Below are 20017 nucleotides of genomic sequence, written 5' to 3'. Positions count from 1 at the left end.
TTTTTTTTTTTTTTTTTTTAAAGGTTTACAAAGATTCCTTTGAGGAGAGGTTTTTGATTGAGACCAATCGTCTGTATGCAGCAGAGGGACAGCGGCTGATGCAGGAGAGAGATGTGAGTGAGGCGATTATATCCTGTTATACACTTAGCGCCACTGATTTATTAGTATACTGAGTATGTGTGTTTTGTGTGTGTTCAGGTGCCTGAGTACCTGCACCACGTGGCTCGTCGGTTGGAGGAGGAGAACGATCGTATAATGAGCTACCTCGACCAGAGCACTCAGTAAGTTGTTTTTTATATTTTCCAACTACCAAGACATAAATCACATCATATGTACAAAATAAGCAACTTAAATAAAAAAATAACACCTCATGTAGCATGGAGTGAAAGGCTGTTAACAAGGCAGCACCATAGTCCATGAGCCAGCTCCACCCTCACCCGAATACGGTCACTTCCGGCTCCCAAAAAAACAGGATGGTAATGGCCAAAATGTTGAATTCAAGTCTTTAAAACAGGAGTCCAAAAACCATTGGGTGATATCATGGTGGCTACATCGATTTTTTTTTTTGCAGTCTATGTTTTAAGCACCTGACCCCAGATCTTAAACCCCAGTTTTTTTATTAGCTTTCAACAAATAATTACAAGACTTAGACTGGGAATTTTACTCACGAGGTGAGATCAAAGGCATTTTCTTGAATCAAAGGACAGACTTTAAATATGTGGATGCATTTTCTCTCTTTTTTTTCTCCTCATTATTTTACAGGAAACCACTTATTAGCTGCGTTGAGAAACAACTTTTAGGAGAACACATGACTGCAATGCTACAAAAAGGTATGTCTGTGTGGAAGGCTTTAATAAGACCTGTACGTTAGCATGTGTGTTTGTGTGTGTGGCAGTATATACTACATCTGTACAGCTTGATGTGTACAATTTTTGTGTGTACATGAATATACTAAGTCACTCTATGGTCATTTTTGCTTCAGTTTGTGGTGTTCATTTGGTTTGCATTATATTTCAAGGGACACTCTGATTAAAATTGTAAAATGCAGTTGAATTTTTATAGTTTAATATATGAAATGCTAAAAAGGTGTTATATTTTTGTCCCAGGTCTGAGCACCCTGCTGGATGAGAATCGTGTGACTGAGCTGGCCCTCCTCTACCAGCTCTTCAGCAAGGTGAAGGGAGGACTTCCCACACTGCTGCAGTTCTGGAGGGATTACATAAAGGTATAGCTCAAACAACATATACGAAAAAACATTTGCATGTCCTTTTATGTCTGAGAAATGTATACAAATATTGTTAAAACTTTCTGGTCGTAGTCCTTCGGTGGAGAGATCGTATGTACTCCAGAGAAAGACAAGGACATGGTCCAAGACCTGCTGGACTTCAAAGACAAAATGGACAATGTAGCACAGAGCTGCTTTGCACGGAACGAGGGATTCATCAACGCCATGAAGGAGGCTTTTGAGACCTTCATCAACAAGAGGCCCAACAAACCTGCTGAGCTTATCGGTGGGTTTAGCAAATAACGACATGCCATGGCAGCTGTGACTCAGATCCATACGTTTTCATGTGGTTTTCATGAGTCCAGCATGTGATAACGGCTCCCTTGTTTATTGCTTCCCATTCAGCTAAATATGTTGATTCGAAGCTGAGAGCAGGGAACAAGGAGGCTACAGAGGAGGAGCTGGAGAGAATCCTTGATAAGATCATGATAATCTTCCGTTTCATACACGGTCAGTTACATTTCTGTGTATGTGTGTGGCTGAATGCATATGTTTGCTTTCTTAGTGACACAGTGTAACTAACCACTGTGACACTTGAAACTCTCTGATGAGACCTTTTGATCTCTGTTTTTTTCCCCCTTCAGGGAAAGATGTGTTTGAAGCATTTTATAAGAAGGACTTGGCCAAGCGTCTGCTGGTCGGCAAGAGTGCCTCTGTTGACGCTGAAAAGTCCATGCTCTCCAAGCTCAAACACGGTGAGTCCAAAGTTTTATGGATTTGGATTAGCAAGTTGAATGCCTGCATTAATCAAAACCCTCGTCTAGCTCATGGATATATGGCTGCATTTACATACACTGGAGCTCTACTTCTGTAGACTCAAACAGACATAATCCCTCTAAATCATCACTAAGGACCCACGAGAGGGGTGCGGGGAGACTTTCCCCTCTGCCTGTATTTTCGTATTTTCTGTGTTCAAGATGTTTCTGGTCGTGTACCCCCACACTGCTCAGCTGAGGTGGGATGTTTGTAAAAAGGTAGAGACCAAGTGCCAGACTGCAAGCAGCAGGCAGCCAAGAGACATGATGCAAAAAACCGCAAATATAGAGAAATGCTTCACGAGAATGAATCTGTGGTTGGCTTTCATTTTTAATTTCACTTTCTCTGGCAAGCATGTTACAAACTTAAATCAACAGTCCTGCATAGTATACCTTTAAATTATTGGCCAACTAATTTAAATAATAGATTAATCAGAGTCATTTTTAAGGAAAAAAGTTTAAAAAATTCTCTGATTCCAGCTTCTTTAATGTGAATATTTTCTGGTTTCTTTACTCCTCTCTGACAGTAAAGTGAATATCTTTGGGTTATGGACAAAACAAGACATTTTTGGACGTCATCTTGGGCTTTGGGAAACACTGATCAACATTTTTCACCATTTCCTTAAATTTTCTAGACCAAACAACTTATTGATTAATCAAGAAAATAACTGACAGCTTAATTGACATTAAAAATAATTGTTCGTTGCAGCCCTTAAAAACATCTACCCAGTATTGTAGTGGATGAAGCGCTAAAGTAAAGAGTTGATTAATCAATAAATCCGAGGTAGTATGTCATGGTCGCACATGTGGGGGTGTGAGAACAAGTCAGTTGTGTGATATATTGTGGTTTTGACTTCCTCCAGAATGCGGAGCAGCGTTTACCAGTAAGCTAGAGGGCATGTTCAAGGACATGGAACTGTCCAAAGACATCATGATCCAATTCAAACAGGTACGTTCAAACTGTGTGCACATAGATACACTAATAAACATGCACGTGTCACTTGGAAATATTGATGCCGTGTTTACAGTATGTGTATGCATTCCACTGTTCTGTGTCATTAAATGCATTTTTCATGCATAATTGTAAGAATTATGATATTTCTACTCAGTATATGCAGAACCAGAGCGAGCCAAGCAACATAGAACTTACTGTCAACATCCTCACCATGGGCTACTGGCCCTCATACACACCCATGGAGGTCCACTTGCCCGCAGAGGTAAGCGTGCAACATGGTAAAACATTGTCAAAAGAAGAGAGCCTGATGCTGTTTGTGTTTTCTCACTGATTATTCTCTAAACTTAGAGTCATCAACTGATCATTGACAGACTGTGTTACAGACAATATTGGTACAAATTTCATCTGTATTTTGGCAGATGGTCAAACTCCAGGAGGTGTTCAAGCTGTTCTACCTGGGGAAGCACAGTGGGAGGAAGCTGCAGTGGCAGCCCACACTGGGCCACGCTGTGCTTAAGGCGGAGTTTAAAGAGGTAAGGGCATATGCATCCTAACGGGACATAAAGAAGAAAGACACATTGAAACTTCGCTTTGTCCTGGCAGCAAACGCAGACCGGCCAATACACTATGATTACAAATGAACAGTGTTTGGCTGCCCTTTGAGCTCGATACCCTTCTGCGGATGGAGTTCCAGAAACTGGCGGCATGGGGGCAATCCAAACGCTGTTCATCTGCACACACATGACAAAGAGCTGGTGGAAAGTAGGCAGGGTTTAATTTCATTGTCTTGTATCTCGATCACCAGGTAATACAGTGGTTCACTTTTACATTGTGATTTGTACATTACGCTTTACCTTCTGTCTTCATCTTTCTTAACCTGTTTTGCTGCTGAGTTAGTTCAACATCCTGGCCATGTTCTTCAAACCCTTTGACCCTTTAGTTTGCTTCTCTCTGAAATCTCTTTTTCATTTTCCAAAAATGTGATGATATTTCTTCAGGGAGTGCAGTTAGTGTGGGCTCCATGCTCCTTCTGACAGCTTGACAGACTGTCATTGACTAACAACAAAGAGGCAGGGCTTAGTCAGGGTCAGTGGACTTGAGAAAATGTCTTAACTGCACTTACAATGACTATTTTATCTCACAGGGTAAAAAGGAGCTGCAGGTTTCGCTTTTCCAGACGCTAGTGCTGCTGATGTTTAACGAGGGAGAGGAATTCAGCATGGAGGAGATTCGCACCGCCACCGGCATAGGTTATACACCTCTTTAAACATGTATTACAACTATTCTGTTGTGAGAAAGGTACCTGCTGTATCACTATAACATTCCCTCTCTTGTCCTGCACAGAGGAGGGAGAGCTCAGACGTACACTGCAGTCCCTGGCGTGTGGAAAAGCGCGCGTCCTCAACAAGAACCCCCGAGGCAAAGACGTGGAAGACGGAGACCGTTTCAATTTCAACAACGATTTTAAACACAAACTGTTCCGCATCAAGATCAACCAGATCCAGATGAAGGAAACGGTAAAAACACTGTCACTACTTGTGTACTGTACAGTTTTATACTTACCACTTAGATGTGTTTTCCTGTTTAAAAGGAGTGTTCGTATCCATTTCTTAAACACATTTTTCCAAACAGGTGGAGGAGCAGGTAAGCACCACAGAGCGTGTGTTCCAAGACAGGCAGTATCAGATTGATGCAGCTGTGGTGCGCATCATGAAGATGAGGAAGACCCTCAGTCATAATCTACTGGTGTCGGAGCTCTACAACCAGCTGAAGTTCCCTGTAAAGGTGATGTCCTAACTTATCATCATTTAGATTTTTCTTCCAACACACACGCACACACACAAAGCTCATCAGCATCTGACTTGCTTTCCTCTCTACAGCCCGGCGATCTGAAGAAACGGATCGAGTCGCTCATAGACAGAGACTACATGGAACGTGACAAGGAGACTCCTAACCAGTACCACTATGTTGCCTGAAGGGACGCCACTGTTACCGCCATGCTTTCCTCACAGCAAGCGCACAGCTGGCCCCTCCCAAAACAGCATTACAGCCCTTTCAGCCACCTGACTCTTCTCTGGTGCCCACCTTTCCCTCCAGCCACGATCCTGGACGCAGCGTCCAGGTCACACAGAGCTCCAGAGAGACAAGAGAGATTTGGCTGAACTGTTCCCCACTGTGTGTGATCTTGAGTGGGATGGGGCTGGAGGAGTGGCTCAGGTTGTTGATGGTTGGCTTATGTGACTTACAAATCTGCTAATGCAAAACTCAACTGAAAATAACTAGCACTTTCCTCTGTTTTCATTTTCCTCCCTGGGATTTGGATTTTTTTTCCCCCCTCCATTACATTGTTCTAAAATCACTTATTTTCTACAATAGTTGGTTTGTCTTGAGTTTTAAGATTTTTTTTCTTTTTTGTTCTCTTTGTGAATGGCTGCATCAACTGCTGAGTGTAAACACGATTGGTTTATTGCTTGGTTTGGCAGAGAAACAGCTGTTGAGGACAAGAAGAGACTCGGGGAAGGATGAAGTGGGACGCAGGGTTTGGGGTCGGAGGGAGGGTTCATCGCTTGTAACACGGGCGCTAAATGACATGCAGGCAACCCACTTGGGTATTTCTTTGGGTATCTTATATGTTTTGACCAAAATGTCCAAATGTCCAATGTCATGTGCTGACGTTTTTGTAGATCAGATTGTATTCTATGTAAGAGTGAGAAAAGTGAACCTGAATAAATGGATATTTAATGATTCAATGAATTATTTGTAGATAAACAGCTAGTGGTAGTGTTTGTTTTTTAAAATTTAAATACATATCTGCCCTGTTGACTGTCAGCTTGAGTTTGCTATGTAGTTCCTCATGCTGACAGTGTGCAACACATCCAATCATTGTACATTTGGGCTGGTGAGTAACGAGGGTGTCTGTCTTGTATGCAGCTGTGTGATGTGTTTAAGAATCAAAACATGGACATTATGTCGATCAGAATGTCTGTTATGCATCAAAACACTGTTGTCCTTTTTCAGTTTGTATCACTCAGCCCCAAATGATACAATAAGGATGTCTGTTTCCTTTTCCACACTCCTGATTTCAATTTGAAAAAAATTCAATTTGGGATTTATTAGCATTAGCCATTTAGGATTTTTGCTGCTCAAGTTAATGGAAAGTGGAACTGGAAATGAAAGGGTGTTTCTTACTGCTTTCACTATCACCACAGGGAATGTACAGCTTTTGCACGATTAAAAAAATAGATCCTAAAGACATCATCAACCTCTAGTCGTATGACATTCTAGTGTCACTTTAAGAGAAGTAAACTGCATGTCTTTTGTTTAAAAAGCATGACTGAGCTATGCAGGGAGAATGTAGCAGGGCCCTGATAAGTCTCGGGCTGCAGCTTTAGAGCAGCCCCTGCGTTCCTTCTAGGGTTTTGCACTCCCTCGTGAATTGATGTAGGTGTCAGCTGACTAGCCACAACACATGCACTTTGCAGCCTGCACAGCACAGGGTGTGTGTGTGTGCGGTCTCTCACACGCTACAGTACATTTCATATACAATATAGCTCGTTACTGTACGTTGCATGTATTTAAGCCATGTTGTGTTCAAGTGCATTCCTGTATTCAACACTTTGTACTTTGGTAGGAATTTGAGTGAAATGTGTCAGGAAGACAAGGCAAACCCACCAACCAGGACAAATTCTTTTACTTGTTGGGGTGTTTTTTTCTGCTCCCACATTGTATTTTAATTACTTTTGATTAATTAGCGTTGACATATGTCACTAACCCGAAGGAGAGTTGTGATATTATTCCTGGAAGTGCACTATTTTTCTCATGAGGCGCCTCTTCACACCCACCCGACACTATGTACAGTTATGTAAGTCTGTCATATTTATCAGCAGTAATTTTCTCAGGCAATTACACAGTGGGAGATGTGTTAACTATTTAATCTGCAGTGTTTATCAGTGACATTTTGTCTTTGTAAATGGCGCAGAGGACAGTTTATTATCGCTGCCTTGAATCGAGCTCGTGAAAGAAAGAGGAGGGGGCGGGCTCACGTGACTGGGTGGCTCTAAATGCTACCAGTTCACATGACGAGTCATGGTTTATTCACTCGGAGCGGCTGGTACCGACTCTAACCGCGTCTAACGACAGTTTCTACCAGCAAGACGAGCTTTAGGAACAACAAACAACTCTTCTTCGTTTATATTCAGAGAGCAGAGGAACGTAAACAACAACAGGAAGAAGGACAACAACAACAACAACAACAACAGTGACGCTTCAGTTTAAGCTAACGGTCCGTCAAGTCAAGTGCAGTTCGCCGCGTAGACCCACCTGCGCCTGCAGCAGCAGCGACACAACACCACCTCCCGGGGCTATTATCTCTCTTTAACAGGGGGGGACAAAAAGAAGTAAAGTCCGCCCGGAAGGATGAAACTCTCCCACGCTTTGGCCGCGCTCATCATCGCCTGGTGTGCGGTTTTAGGTGAGTGTTTTGCAGGTTAAAGCTAACCTCGTAGCCCTGCTGCTGCTACCGTTGGACCGAACGACGTCACGAGCGCTGACCGTTGGTCCGCCGTGGTGTCCAGGCTAGCATGTTAGTGTGAACAGGTGGCTTAGCAGGAGCAAGCAGTCGATTAATCGTGTTGAACGACTAGATTAAACGGAAGCTAATATGATAATCGATCAATCAAATTGTTGTTCTCAAAATGTGTCTTTGTATTGAATATAGTTGACTATAAACTGTTCAGAGACTGTGTGTCAATGTAACTGAATGGGCAGACAGAACTATTTAAGATGTCACGTGCACTTTTCTGTCATTTTACAGGTTTATTTATTTATTTATTATTTATAGTTATCTAGGTCCATTTATTAATTGGAAAATAATCACCAGCTTAATTGACAATTAAAATAAGTAGTTGCAGCTAAGTGTTGTCTAAATGTAACTATGCTATATAGTAATGTGTACTTGAGTATAAAGTAATAGACTATTACTGAAGTCAGGTGAGGAGTCTAACCCCACCATTTGATGTATAATTTATTATATTAAATCATGTCTTGACTTCATAATAAGGCCCCTAACCAGTGCAAACTTATATGTCCCTCCAAGTTTGATCGTAAAGCTGATGTGTAAAGTTTCACATGGACTTGTCAGAAAATCCAAAATGTCATTTGTCCCCAGGTAGTTGTGTCAAAACAGAGCAGAGATACCAAAGAAGTCCCTGGACTTTATTCTATTCTTTTCTATTCTATTCTAATATAATACCCAGGTTTTGTTAATGTTGTGGACCAGCAGATCGGCCTCATTGTTGAGTCATTTGAGAGCTTCATGTGACCGCTATGATGGCTTTGTGTTTCACACAGCCCGGTAGAGGCCTACTGCCAGTGTTATTTTATGACCAGTTTAATCAGCCTGAACACACACACGCACAGACACCTGGCTGCTGACACAGGAAAACAGGCCAATGCAGTTGTGGCTGGGGTAGCTGCAGTATGTTTTTTTTTTTTAACCTTTTAGTGCTCATCCTAAAATATACCATGTGATTACTGTAGTTGACTCTATAGTTCAGTTTCGTTTGCCGCTCTGCACCATGTTGAGGATTTCTGCTACAAACCAAGCCCAGTGGCACCACATGAGGATGCATATTCACAGCATAAGTTGCAGTGTCAGGAAGGATACATGATACATGATGTGCGATAAAGTTGTTGAATATCGCAATAACAATGTTACTTGTGATAAATCAACAGATCCTAAAGTGTTCTGCTTTTCTGCTGCTTCCAGTATACTGCTAAAATACAACAAACGGCTTGTTGTCTTTAAAAAAGACAGGAAATTATTTCCTATATTTATATTGAACATTGGACACAAAAAAGGCAAAAAAAATAATGAGTTGTATTTAAAATTGAGTTTTCTACTGATGTTTGTCCAATCAACTCAAAACAAGTTGACATCGCAGTGACAATTAAAACAACACCATATATTGTGTAGCCCTATTTGTTATCCTCCCCATGCAGACCGTCTCATCTATCTTGAGCTATCTGCAGCTCAGTACTTTGTACACACAGCCACTTTTACCTCACGATCAGATTGCAGTGTTGTGTAAACTGTCTGCTGTGTGTTTACCGGGTGAACAGAGAGGTGACATAGGGTCTGGGTCAAGTTTCAGCAAGGCAGCAGGAGGGGAGTGTGTGTGTGCATGTGAGTGACAGAGACTGACAGAGGACTGGAGCACGGTGCTCTTTCCTGTAGGATCAATACATTACATTAATGGAGAAAGCTCAAAATGAAGGGAAGTGAGGGGAGGGGAAGTGAGATGAATAAGAAAGCGGGAAGAGCTCAGTCAGTCAGCTGCGTAATAAGTGAGTTATGGGAATAGTACCAGTGGCATGGTCCACAAGCTAAATGCTAATGTCTCTCAGCAATGTAAGCAGGTAACCAACATCTATTTAGAGCATCTTTTCAGTTCCGTAAATACTTCTTAGTGGCCTGTGGGCAGAATATTTATTTATTAAGTTCTCTATCAGTCCTGAAATGTCCAAGTCACTCCAAGTCCTTTATCACTAAAATATGACTGAACTGAATAAAGAAATAAAACACAATCTAGTACCACAGATTACAGTAAAGGAAAATCGGTGCTGTCGGAAGGTTAACTGGAAGCTGTCATACAGCGGCCACAAAATGCCTCAGTATGTAGACATTCTGGTAAGTGTGAAGCAACTGCTGAAACCCCTGTATTGCGTTACTGTGTTATAAAAATGGGTGAGAAGTTTTTAAAGGATATGAGTTGTGGGATTGATAAGTACATGAGTCCTGAATAGCCGTTGTAGCTTTCAAACAATAAGTTCAAGAGTTACAGACACTATCAGACACACACACACACACAACATGAGTTAGCAGTTTCCAGGGCATGATGGTATTAATAGCATGCAAGTGTGAAAGTTGCCAGGTTAAATGAGCTAATCAATAGGACTCCTGTCTCAACGCTTAGGAGAGTTTCAGTTACACCTTGTACAAGTAGCTCCAACAAGCTCTATAATTGTGTTTGGGGTTCTGGTCTTGGTCTGTCACTTTTAGCAGTATGCAGACCTCTGGTGGTGACTTGTGTGAAGTGCTTTATTTCATATGTAGGGCATGGCATCATGTAACACTTGTACGTCGTGATCATCATCACTGCAATCATCTGGCCTCATCCTGTAACCTTTATGTAACCAGGCAAGTCAAATACAAACCAGAAGACCAGATGATGAATCAATAAACAAGTGTGTGTTTTTACATCAATACAGTAGTTACACACAGCATCCAGATGCATTTAGTAGCAGTTTTTTAACTATTTTGAGAACTGAGTAATCGTTTTAGTCATTTTTTTTCTAAGCAAAGAAGTCAAACATTTGCTGGTTTTACAGTTTTTACAGTGAGAATTTGATGCTTTTCTTGTGTAACATAATAACCTGAATAGCTCTGGATTTTTGGACTGTTGGTTGGATGAAAATGCACTGTGAAGATGTTATTTTTCACTGTTTTCTAATTTTTTATTGACAAAACATCTAACCAAGAAAATAATGGGCGGAAATAAATTGCTAGCTGCAGCCCTGATCAGCAGTTCATTTGTAACAACATATCACAATCATTGTCATATTTGTCTGAATATGGAGAAAAGGTAATTTTCCAGTAGATTTTAATTTCAAGTGAGCTTGTTTTTAAGATGTTTGCTTTCATTGCAATTTTTCCCCATATATTTCACTAGTGTGCCTCCCTGCTCATTATGTTCTCCTCTACAGGTTGCATTCAGGCTGTCACTCTTGAGGTGAAGCAGGGGAACTCCACCTGCATTAAGGCTGAGCTCTCTGCCTCGTTCTCCATCACGTACAACACCTCCAGCAGCACAGTATGTACAGTGATGATAACATTCTGGTTTCCATCTCTGAAAGCATCAGTATGTATTGATTTAATTGACTCTATATCCTTGTGAACATCCTATCTCTTGTCTTACCTCAGAGAACAGTGCAGGTGCCTCTGCCTGACTCCACAACGGTTGATACAGGCAGCAGCTCGTGTGGCACAGCCGACAGCTCGCCATGGCTGGTGGCGGTGTTTGGACCTGGCCATGCGCTGGGGCTGAGCTTTTCAACCAATGGAAGTCAGTACAGTGTCGCTAACCTGACGCTGCAGTACAACCTCAGCGACGCTTCCATCTTCCCTGAGGCGAACAGCTCCGGTGAGAACAAGAACCTGAACCTGATATCAACAGTGTAAGGTGTATACACTCCGGCTTCCTCCCACAGTCCAAAGACATGCAGATTGGGGACTAGGTTAATTGATAACTCTAAATTGTCCGTAGGTGTGAATGTGAGCGTGAATGGTTGTTTGTCTCTATGTGTCAGCCCTGCGATAGTCTGGCGACTATGTCTAGGGTGTACCCCGCCTCTCGCCCGATGTCAGCTGGGATAGGCTCCAGCCCCCCTGCGACCCTCAAGAGGATGAAGCGGTTAGAAGATGAATGGATAAATGAATGTTATATTACAATACAGGGAAAGGTGAACAATAACTACGTGTTAATAAAAAAAAAATAAACTGGTGGCTTGAATTTGGAATAAACAGATACCACAAGCAACCAGTATTTGACCTTAAAGAAATATTTCACCCTCAAAATGACCATTTGTATATCAGTTAGTCATGACATGTTACCTTGAATTCATGAAGAAAATTTTGTTTTTCTTGCATGCCTCCAGCAGAACAGCAGAACTACATCAAAACATCTGTTTACAAACTCTCTCACGACTTGTGCAATAAAATCCAAGTCTCATTTATCCACTCATATGATCAGTACTCCTCAAACACGTGCATTTTTGTTAAAACCTTAACAATTAAAACTGAAATTAAAGTGAAACTTATCTATGCTCTCTTCAAAGCCAGACTCCAATAGCTTGTTTGCATCACACTGCTATCATGACAGGCAAAATTCAGATGGAGGGCAGGAAGTGATATTTCCATGGACTGCATCACTGGATATAGAGGAAAGTGACTACATAAAAGGGTTGGATGAATCTGCAGGCAGCAAGTATCGTCAGAAAATTAAAGCTCATGTTGGAAGTGATCTATACAAAATGAAGAAATGTGATTTCTCTCACAACTTGATCAGATTGCCCGCTGTGGACACGATCATTGTTACAAATTACGTCATCCTCCAGACCTCCTAACATTACTAACGTTGCATGGAGAGCAGACTTAAGTGTACAAAAGTCCAGTGGACTTAAATTATTTTGTGAAGAGACTTAAGTCTTGTTTTTGGTTCCGTGAGTAAATGTACTTTAGTATAGCTTTGTTTTATATATTTCAACTCTGTACATGGATGCACTGCTGTCAGGCTAAAATTCCCAGCTAACTTTTGCTAACTTTAGCTGCTTTTTCCACCTACTAGGTCAACTGTTCCCAGAGGTCTGGTGGAACATTGTTAAAAATCTGGGTCATGGCTAAAAACACAGAGAAGCTGTCACAGCACAATGTAACTGCATCCAACTCAAGACATGTTCAACATAACACTTTGATGTTAATGTTTGACATTAGCTAACTCAGCTCATCCAGACTGAAGACAGAGGTTTTTGAAGCACATCTGTCGCTGTTTCTCAGTGAGGTTTTTTTTTTACTTCTCCCCTTTACATCCTATTAATTTCAGGACTTAAAGTGGCCTTTGTTTTTTCCCAAATTGATCGATTGGAACAGACGTAAACAGTGCGCATCATAGGCATTTGTAGTGGTAGTCCTCCTGTTGCCTGCCCTCCATCTGGACATACTGATGTTTGATCTCATATGCAAAAAGCAGGTGCCCCATGTACAAGGCTGTTGCCACAACGGCCTGTGTTCGAATCATGCCTGTGGCCCTTTGCTGCATGTCACCCCCCCCCCCCCCCCTCTCTCTCTCCCCCTTTCATGCTTAACTGTCCTGTCCATTAAAGGCAAAATGCCCAGAAAGATATCTTACAAAAAAAAAAAAAAAAAAAGTCATTTTGTGGGTGAAGTTTTCCTTTAAGCATGATAGGAGCACAAAATATGTCTGTGTATTGAATTTACAGTTTGATTCAGTAGGTTAGGAAGATGTGTTGTATCTCAGAAGATCATTGCTTTCCAGAAATAAGTAAATTAATCAGTTGCTAAAATGCATTTCAAACGTCCTAGTACACATGGGCTCATACTCTACAGGTATCATATTACATATTTATAACTAGTTTGTTGTTTGATTTTGTTCCAGATGTGGTGACTGTGGTGTCAGCTTCAGTTGGGATCTGGGCGACGATCAACACCACCTACCGCTGTGTGAGCCCCTCCACTTTTAGAGTAGGTGGGGCAACTGTCACTTTCTCTAATATGAGACTGGAGGCATATATGCCAGGAAATGACCTCAGTCCAACAGGTACGACTCTGATTGTGTTTCTAGGTCGTTTTGAGTTGGGTTTTTTTGTTTTGTTTTTTCTTTTAACGGCCAATCGATTCCACATTCCTTTATCACTTCTCTCGTCACAGAAAGCGTGTGTATGGCAGATCAGGCCAGCACTACAGCTCCACCCACCACTGCCAGTACTACAACAACTGCAGCTCCAGCACCGACCCCTCCAGGAACACCTGAGCGGGGCACCTACTCTGTAAAAAACGGCAACGGCACTGCATGTCTCCTGGCCCAAATGGGACTGCAGCTCAACATCTCTTATTTCTCTGTGTCTCAGAATAAGGTAAAAGATTTACACACCAGGAAAACTCATAGTAAAATAATCAATACATACTGAATGTTGTCAGTCTGTTCTGCGCAACAAACTCCAAACAACATTTATATTTGTTTACTTTTCCAGACTGTCCAAGAATTAATAAACCTGACACCAGATCTGACAAACTCATCAGGATCATGTGAGGCCAGCAGTGCTTCCTTGGTTTTGACACAGGAGCGAAGCACCACGCTCACCTTCATGTTCAGTCTGGTAAGAGAGTAAGTAGTGTAGCTGAGTTAGTTTTTGTTTGTGTGTGGATACAAGTGTTGATTCAAACCCATCTCCTCCCGTCCACAGAACTCCACGAGCAAAAAGTACCACCTGAGTGGGATAACTGTGCTTGCTAATTTGACTGATGCGACTGGTATGTCATACATTGCAAGCAACATACTCTTTGACTTTGCTCTGATTTGCTTAATAAAACGTACTGATCCGTCTTTCTGTCCTCAGCTCCCTTCACAGCCAGTAACACCAGTCTGGACTACCTGCGGAGTACGCTGGGCCGCTCCTACATGTGCAATGCTGAGCAAACTCTGGCTGTGGTGCCGACTTTCTCTCTCAACACATTCAGACTGCAGGTCCAACCCTTTGCAGTCACTACCAACCAGTTTGCTACAGGTACAAGTCCTTTATTTTAATCATCCTCACTGATGTTTACTCACTCTTTATCCTAAGTTTTCTTTATCTTTGTCCTCTGACTTTTCTGCAAAGTGACTCAGTTGGCAGTTTCCTTCTGCCTGATTTTTTGGGCCTGATCAGGGTCCGTTAGGATCGACTCAAAGCCTCTAGTGGCCATTCAAGAAACTGCATTTTTTGGCACTTCTGCTTTGGTTTCATTTTTCAGTCACTGGACGCTGCCGCTTGGTCACAAAGTATATTTGGAGAGCAGTGTTGGGTTTTACTGTGAGACAGTAACGTTGTTTCTAGATCCAAAATTCACATCCCTCTCGTCTTTTCTTTCCGTCTCCAGCGGAGGAGTGTCAGATGGATCAAGACCAGATGCTCATCCCCATCATTGTCGGAGCAGCTCTCGCCGGCCTGGTGCTGATCGTCCTCATTGCATATCTAATAGGCAGGAAGAGGAGCCACGCTGGATACCAGACCATCTGAATGAACCCCTTCATTTCACTTCTGACAGACTGAACAGTGGAGAGATGGATCCCAGTGTGTGTGTAAGCAGGAGCATAATAGACTATGGACACGAGCATGAGTGAATGGAGGCAGTTATTACTCTGTGGCGAGTGCATGTTTTTGCATTTATCCTACGTGACCTCTGAATATTTTTTATTTACCTTTCACTTTCTCTGTGAGATGATATTGAGACGCCACAGACCTGCTAACTTTAGATGGTGTGCATCTTGATAAAGCGTGAGAGGACCGAGTCTTCACACAGTCGATGGAGGCAATTTGAATTTGCTGTGGCAAGTTCACTGTCAGCTGTTTACTCTTGCTCCATTAAGTTCTAGGGGTTGGTTGGATTTGCTTGAACTGCTGTTTTTAGCGGTGTAATTATTTATAAAAAAAAAAAAATCATTTGCAAATTAGAGTCAGAGGGAGGGTCAAATGAATTGAAGGACAAAGATAATTGTTTTTTTAATGGCTTGTGTGTGCAAGTAAAACCTTTCAGGTTAGGTGGAGTTTTATTTTTACACCTACACATGCTCACTAGCATTTTTTTAACTACATGAGCTAAAAAGGGAAAGCTCTGAGTGTTTTACAAATGTTTTCCTCCACAGTGCAGACTGTCCCAATAGAGAGGTAAAGTCCCGCCCCTTCTAGTGGACGATTATAGGACCTTAAATTGGAAACAGAAAATGTACGGTAGTTAACGGTGAGAGAAATAATTTTCTGATCTTGTTTGAATTGTGCCAGGATTTAATTTAAGAGAACATTTTGCGAGTCAAGAAAGGTACAGTTTGTTGAAAAACTATTGAAAGAGACTACAGGAGTCGCATATGTCATGGCTTTCTTTCTCTGAGGCTACGATGCCTGTGTTTTGTACAGGGTCGTACTCGCACAAGTAGCAGTTCTTGCTCGTTCTTTTGCTTCCCGCTGATAAAAACACCAGGAGTAGCTAGATAAAACAAATCATAAAGATAAACCTAATTTTTGCGTAGAACCTGGCTAAAGTACCTAGCTAGCTAGCTGGTGTTAGCATCCTGAATTGTGCGAGATGAAAGCTGTAGTTTACCTACGACAAAGTGCCACTTCCTTGACTTGCAAAATTATCTTTTAAATTAACAAACATCATAAGTATAAATTAATGGCACAGTTTGAACAGGATCAAATAATTGTTCGTCTTTTAGCATGGACTACTGTAATATCTGAAATAAGGTCCCATGGGTAAAGTGGCGAGGGGAAGGACTTTGTCTCTACAGTGCACTGAGGCACAGCTTAATTCAGCTAATTAAACACAATCCGGTAATTGTGATGATGAAAAGGTGGAGAGCTGCTTTGTGTAATCAGTGTGTAGTGGTCTGGCCATACACAGAGTGCAACTCTGCATTACTAAAATGTGTTTAACATTATAAGTGAACAGGTGCATGGATTCATCTCCCATTCTCCTGCTTTCCCCCACTCTCTCCTTAAAGAAATGTTAATATGAATTGTAGTGATTTGATCTTTTATTTTTATAGAAAATGGTTTGATTTCGTTTTCTATTATGCCTCTTACTGAAAGTTAATAAAAATATTAAAAGTCCAGTGTATTTCATGCAACAGCTCCTTCATAATTTATCTTGTTTTGTGTGAAATAAACACGGCTGTTCACTCTTAACTGTGTAACCAGGTGTACATTACAGAGAATACTCAGAAGCTGGGATCGCCGCCAAGGTTATTTTTGTCCAGTGCAACAAAATCTGATGTAAGTACTATCACAGTTTAAAGGGCCACGAAGCCCGAACAGAACAAACTGGACACGCCTTGTTTAGAAAAAGAGAACAGCCCTTTCAATTCCACTTGTTTCATCGCACAACCAACAAGATTTGAAATGTTTGGGAAAAAAATTGTGTCATGACATCAGTGTGATATACATTCGATTAGCACAGCAGGTAGTGCCAGCATGGAGTCTTCATTTAACATTCAATGTGAAATACAGTAGGCCTCTTGGCTGAGCTCACAGTGTTTGACAGATTCTCTATCTGACCATATGCTGCCAAGCTTTTTCTCTACAGCGTCTCTGACTTTCTGGAGTAAAGTGCATAATTCACCAAAATAAACTACGTTAGCTTCAAAAGAAAATCGTTAGCTCATACAGCACATTGCTAAGAATATTCTCATTTAACCATGTATTTACACCTGGGCTGCACAATCGTCTGAAGATATGTTTAAGACAAAATACAGCAGTATGTGGTTTCACTGTGACATTAAATCAGTAAGTTAAAAAAAAAAGGTGCAAACGAGCTGTTGGGTGCTCATCCCAGTGGAATGTGTATTGAGTTTGAGCAGCAGGTAGTCGAGTTTGGTTCAGGATTCTTCAGCAATGACGCGAGAGCGGCACGTCGCCCGCAGCTTAGTCAAGGTTGCCATGGAGAGACTTCCTGGTTCAGTGAAGATTTTCTAGGAAAGGCAAAAAACAGCAGGATTATAGGATTACAGACCGTTAACAAGAAGGGACATCTGTTTTATACTGATCAGTCTTTCCTCCTGTGTCTGACACTCTTAATGACTGGCAGTGATGGGATACCTCCCTTTTCTTTTACCTGCATGAAAGTATGGCAATCATCAACAAACGGCCCATGGGTGATCTGCTTAAAGTTCTGGCAGATGTCCGGCAGTGACTGGGCCTGTTGAATCAGAGCCTGGTTGTGGTGTATCAGTGTCAGAGCCACACGGAACAGGATTTTGGAGCCCTCGTAGAACAGGCAATCCCAAATCCGCAGGACTGTCTGCAGAGAAACAATAACAAAGAAGTAAATCCCTCCAGCAAACACGTGCCAACTGTTAGGGATGGGAACTGATAAGATGCTATTATGCCATGCCATATCAATGCCATTATCAGTTCTGCTTATTAGTCGGATTCTTTATCGATTCCCTTATTGATTACTGGTCGGGTTTCTGTGTAGAAAAAAAATTAGGGCTTCGTAGGTATTCAGGGTCGACGCAACTCTTCTGTTATCTCAAAGTCTGAACCAAGCAGCAACCTCTGGGGCTGAAAATGAAGGCCAACACTTAAGTGCCACAAACTGCAGTTCTTTGAACGACCACTTGAGGCTGCCTCCGGAGGCCAGTCAATCCCCACAGACCCCCGTGTCTTTAAAGCTAGTTTCCTCCTTCTTGACAACTGTACTGAGGGTGAATTTTTATACAAGACACCCGTTTACACTTTATTAAGGCTTATTGTCACACATAGTTAAGGGTGGGCCACTTCGAGTGACAGACTGTCTGCCAATAGCGCCAGCCTCCACAGTGGCAGCCTCTTGCCCAAATATGGTCACTTCTGACTAAAATACCCAGATGGCGATGGCCAAAATGCTGAACTTGATGCTGAATCTTTAAGGCTTCAAAACTGGAGTCCACAAACCAAAGGCTGACGTCACGGTTACTGCGTCCATTATTTTTACAGTCTATGATCTGAACACAGTGTAGCAACACTGTCACCATGTAAAATGGATGAAATAAGAGAATATTTGTACAGCATTATTTTTTATTTAGGTTTTCTTAGTCAAAGAAAAAATGTGCTAAGCCTGCCTCTGTGGTGCTAATGTTATATAACTGGATATTTACTGTCTGTATAAGACATGCTGCTTGGTTGGGGAGCAGTGGTGCTCATGTGTAGAGCCTCCAATACATGGTATTACTGGAATTTATGCCCATGCTGCATAGAAAGATGACCCTCACTTGAAGTCATAATTTTATTGGCATTACAGCAGCACTGTTATTATGTGTCCTCGTGAAATGAAGCAACACTTTGGACCGTTTCTTCCTCTCCAACATGACTCCTGGTTGCAATTTTCCAGCAGCAGAGATGCATGTATTGTTAAGATATCAGGTGAGAAATAAAGTCAGGAGAAACAATATGTTTAGTTAAATTAGTTAAAGAGGTAAATTATTTTCCATATATTCTTCCTTTCCTTAATTTGCACTTCCCTATCAGCTTCCCTAGCATTAGAAATCTGCATCTCAGGTGCTGTTCTCAAGTAGGGCAGTGGAAAAATTTGGACAATGCAGCAGCAACCCTGAATCAATCTTGGGATGGGACGTTAGTGAGGAATCGTTCTTATTGCTGCAGTATTAACTCCCACTGGCTGTGTGAGGGGGTGAATCTGGAGGGAACAGCATGAACATCTGCATGTGTTACGCCCTCCTCGTGAAGCGCCAAGTGTATTTAGAGAATGAACATAACAGTCCACACCCATCCAAAGGCTAACGGAGGGAGTTGGCAACAACAAGGACTGTTTATGTGGTTGGTTGGCCATTTGAGAAAAAGAGGAATAAAAAGCTTATTTTATTATATTAGAACAGCGCTGACATAAAGCACATGGATTTAGTGAACAGTGTGATTTGATAGAGCTTTCATTATTTGTATGATTAGAACCATACTGTATGTTAGCGACAAAACATCACAGTTTAAAATAACCTTGCTGTCTTGTATATTAATTGTATAAAGCCCTGAATGCCAGTCACCACAGTAGCCTCCCTAAACCTTTGAATGAAGCAAGTTTAACTGAGGACACTGTGTGTAATAAATAAACAGCTGTGACAATGGCAGGACTTCCCCCCATCCGCACTATGAAAACACACACACACACAGATACACTCACCTCTACTGGCAGGACGTCTATGTAGAGGCAGATGAACCATCGGGAGACCACCAGGGTCCACGTGACATTATGATCCATCATGGTCTGCCACACTCCGGGGATTTTAACTTTCACCAGTTCACCTAACACCTCCTGGTCCGTCTTCAGCCCCAGCATGGCTGGAGTGTAGTAGTCTAACCACACACACACACACACACACACACACACACACACACACACACACACACACTATTGTGAGTTAGACATACCTCTTAATTAACTGCAAATTGATATCAACAAATACATGAAGAGAAAACAGTTTTAATTAATCTATACTGACATTTCCTTTTTTGAGTGGAGTGTAACATACAGATGAAAACATACTGTAGGTCTTCAGCCACGGACAGATAAAGACCACGTGACCTACAGGATTATTTTTAGCTCAGAGTAAAGGGACAATCACAACACCTACACACACACACACACACACACACACACACACACACACACACACACACACACACACACACACACACACA

The 20017-nt window shown here is 41.8% G+C and overlaps 3 protein-coding genes across 3 annotated transcripts in view; 2 read left to right on the top strand and 1 right to left on the bottom strand.

Annotated features, from left to right (window-relative positions):
* The window catches only part of cul4a (cullin 4A), a 12386-nt gene extending 6646 nt beyond the window's left edge, over positions 1–5740 (top strand). The window contains exons 7-20 of the mRNA XM_050046791.1: positions 24–113; positions 199–281; positions 763–830; positions 1107–1225; positions 1319–1511; positions 1631–1735; positions 1870–1980; positions 2904–2989; positions 3150–3257; positions 3415–3528; positions 4140–4245; positions 4340–4512; positions 4628–4780; positions 4876–5740. Of these exons, the coding sequence (XP_049902748.1) occupies positions 24–113; positions 199–281; positions 763–830; positions 1107–1225; positions 1319–1511; positions 1631–1735; positions 1870–1980; positions 2904–2989; positions 3150–3257; positions 3415–3528; positions 4140–4245; positions 4340–4512; positions 4628–4780; positions 4876–4971 (1605 nt within the window). The 3' untranslated portion in view covers positions 4972–5740. The remainder of the gene's footprint in view (positions 1–23; positions 114–198; positions 282–762; positions 831–1106; positions 1226–1318; positions 1512–1630; positions 1736–1869; positions 1981–2903; positions 2990–3149; positions 3258–3414; positions 3529–4139; positions 4246–4339; positions 4513–4627; positions 4781–4875) is intronic.
* A 1307-nt stretch (positions 5741–7047) lies between these two features.
* Positions 7048–16438, top strand: lamp1a (lysosomal associated membrane protein 1a). Its single transcript, XM_050054596.1, has 9 exons — positions 7048–7466; positions 10760–10866; positions 10977–11196; positions 13228–13389; positions 13500–13705; positions 13823–13948; positions 14036–14102; positions 14189–14356; positions 14709–16438. The coding sequence occupies exons 1-9, from the start codon at positions 7412–7414 to the stop codon at positions 14846–14848; spliced, it is 1251 nt and encodes a 416-aa protein (XP_049910553.1). The 5' UTR covers positions 7048–7411; the 3' UTR covers positions 14849–16438.
* Positions 15324–20017, bottom strand: part of grtp1a (growth hormone regulated TBC protein 1a) — a 13742-nt gene continuing 9048 nt past the window's right edge. Inside the window, exons 6-8 of the mRNA XM_050054626.1 lie at positions 19500–19672; positions 17439–17624; positions 15324–17295 (exon numbers count right to left, since the gene is read on the bottom strand). Of these exons, the coding sequence (XP_049910583.1) occupies positions 17203–17295; positions 17439–17624; positions 19500–19672 (452 nt within the window). The 3' untranslated portion in view covers positions 15324–17202. The remainder of the gene's footprint in view (positions 17296–17438; positions 17625–19499; positions 19673–20017) is intronic.

Source organism: Epinephelus moara, chromosome 1, assembly GCF_006386435.1.
Source record: "Epinephelus moara isolate mb chromosome 1, YSFRI_EMoa_1.0, whole genome shotgun sequence".
Classification (NCBI taxonomy): domain Eukaryota; kingdom Metazoa; phylum Chordata; class Actinopteri; order Perciformes; family Serranidae; genus Epinephelus; species Epinephelus moara.
Note: the sequence above shows the minus strand (reverse complement) of the source record. Positions and strands in the feature narration are given on the sequence as shown.

Excerpts from the sequence above, each read along its gene's own strand:
- lamp1a (XM_050054596.1), top strand. The coding sequence starts at position 7,412 with ATGAAACTCTCCCACGCTTTGGCCGCGCTCATCATCGCCTGGTGTGCG. Across the intron at positions 14,103-14,188 it reads TAATTTGACTGATGCGACTG|CTCCCTTCACAGCCAGTAAC; the intron begins GTATGTCATACA and ends TTCTGTCCTCAG. Across the intron at positions 14,357-14,708 it reads TACCAACCAGTTTGCTACAG|CGGAGGAGTGTCAGATGGAT; the intron begins GTACAAGTCCTT and ends TTCCGTCTCCAG.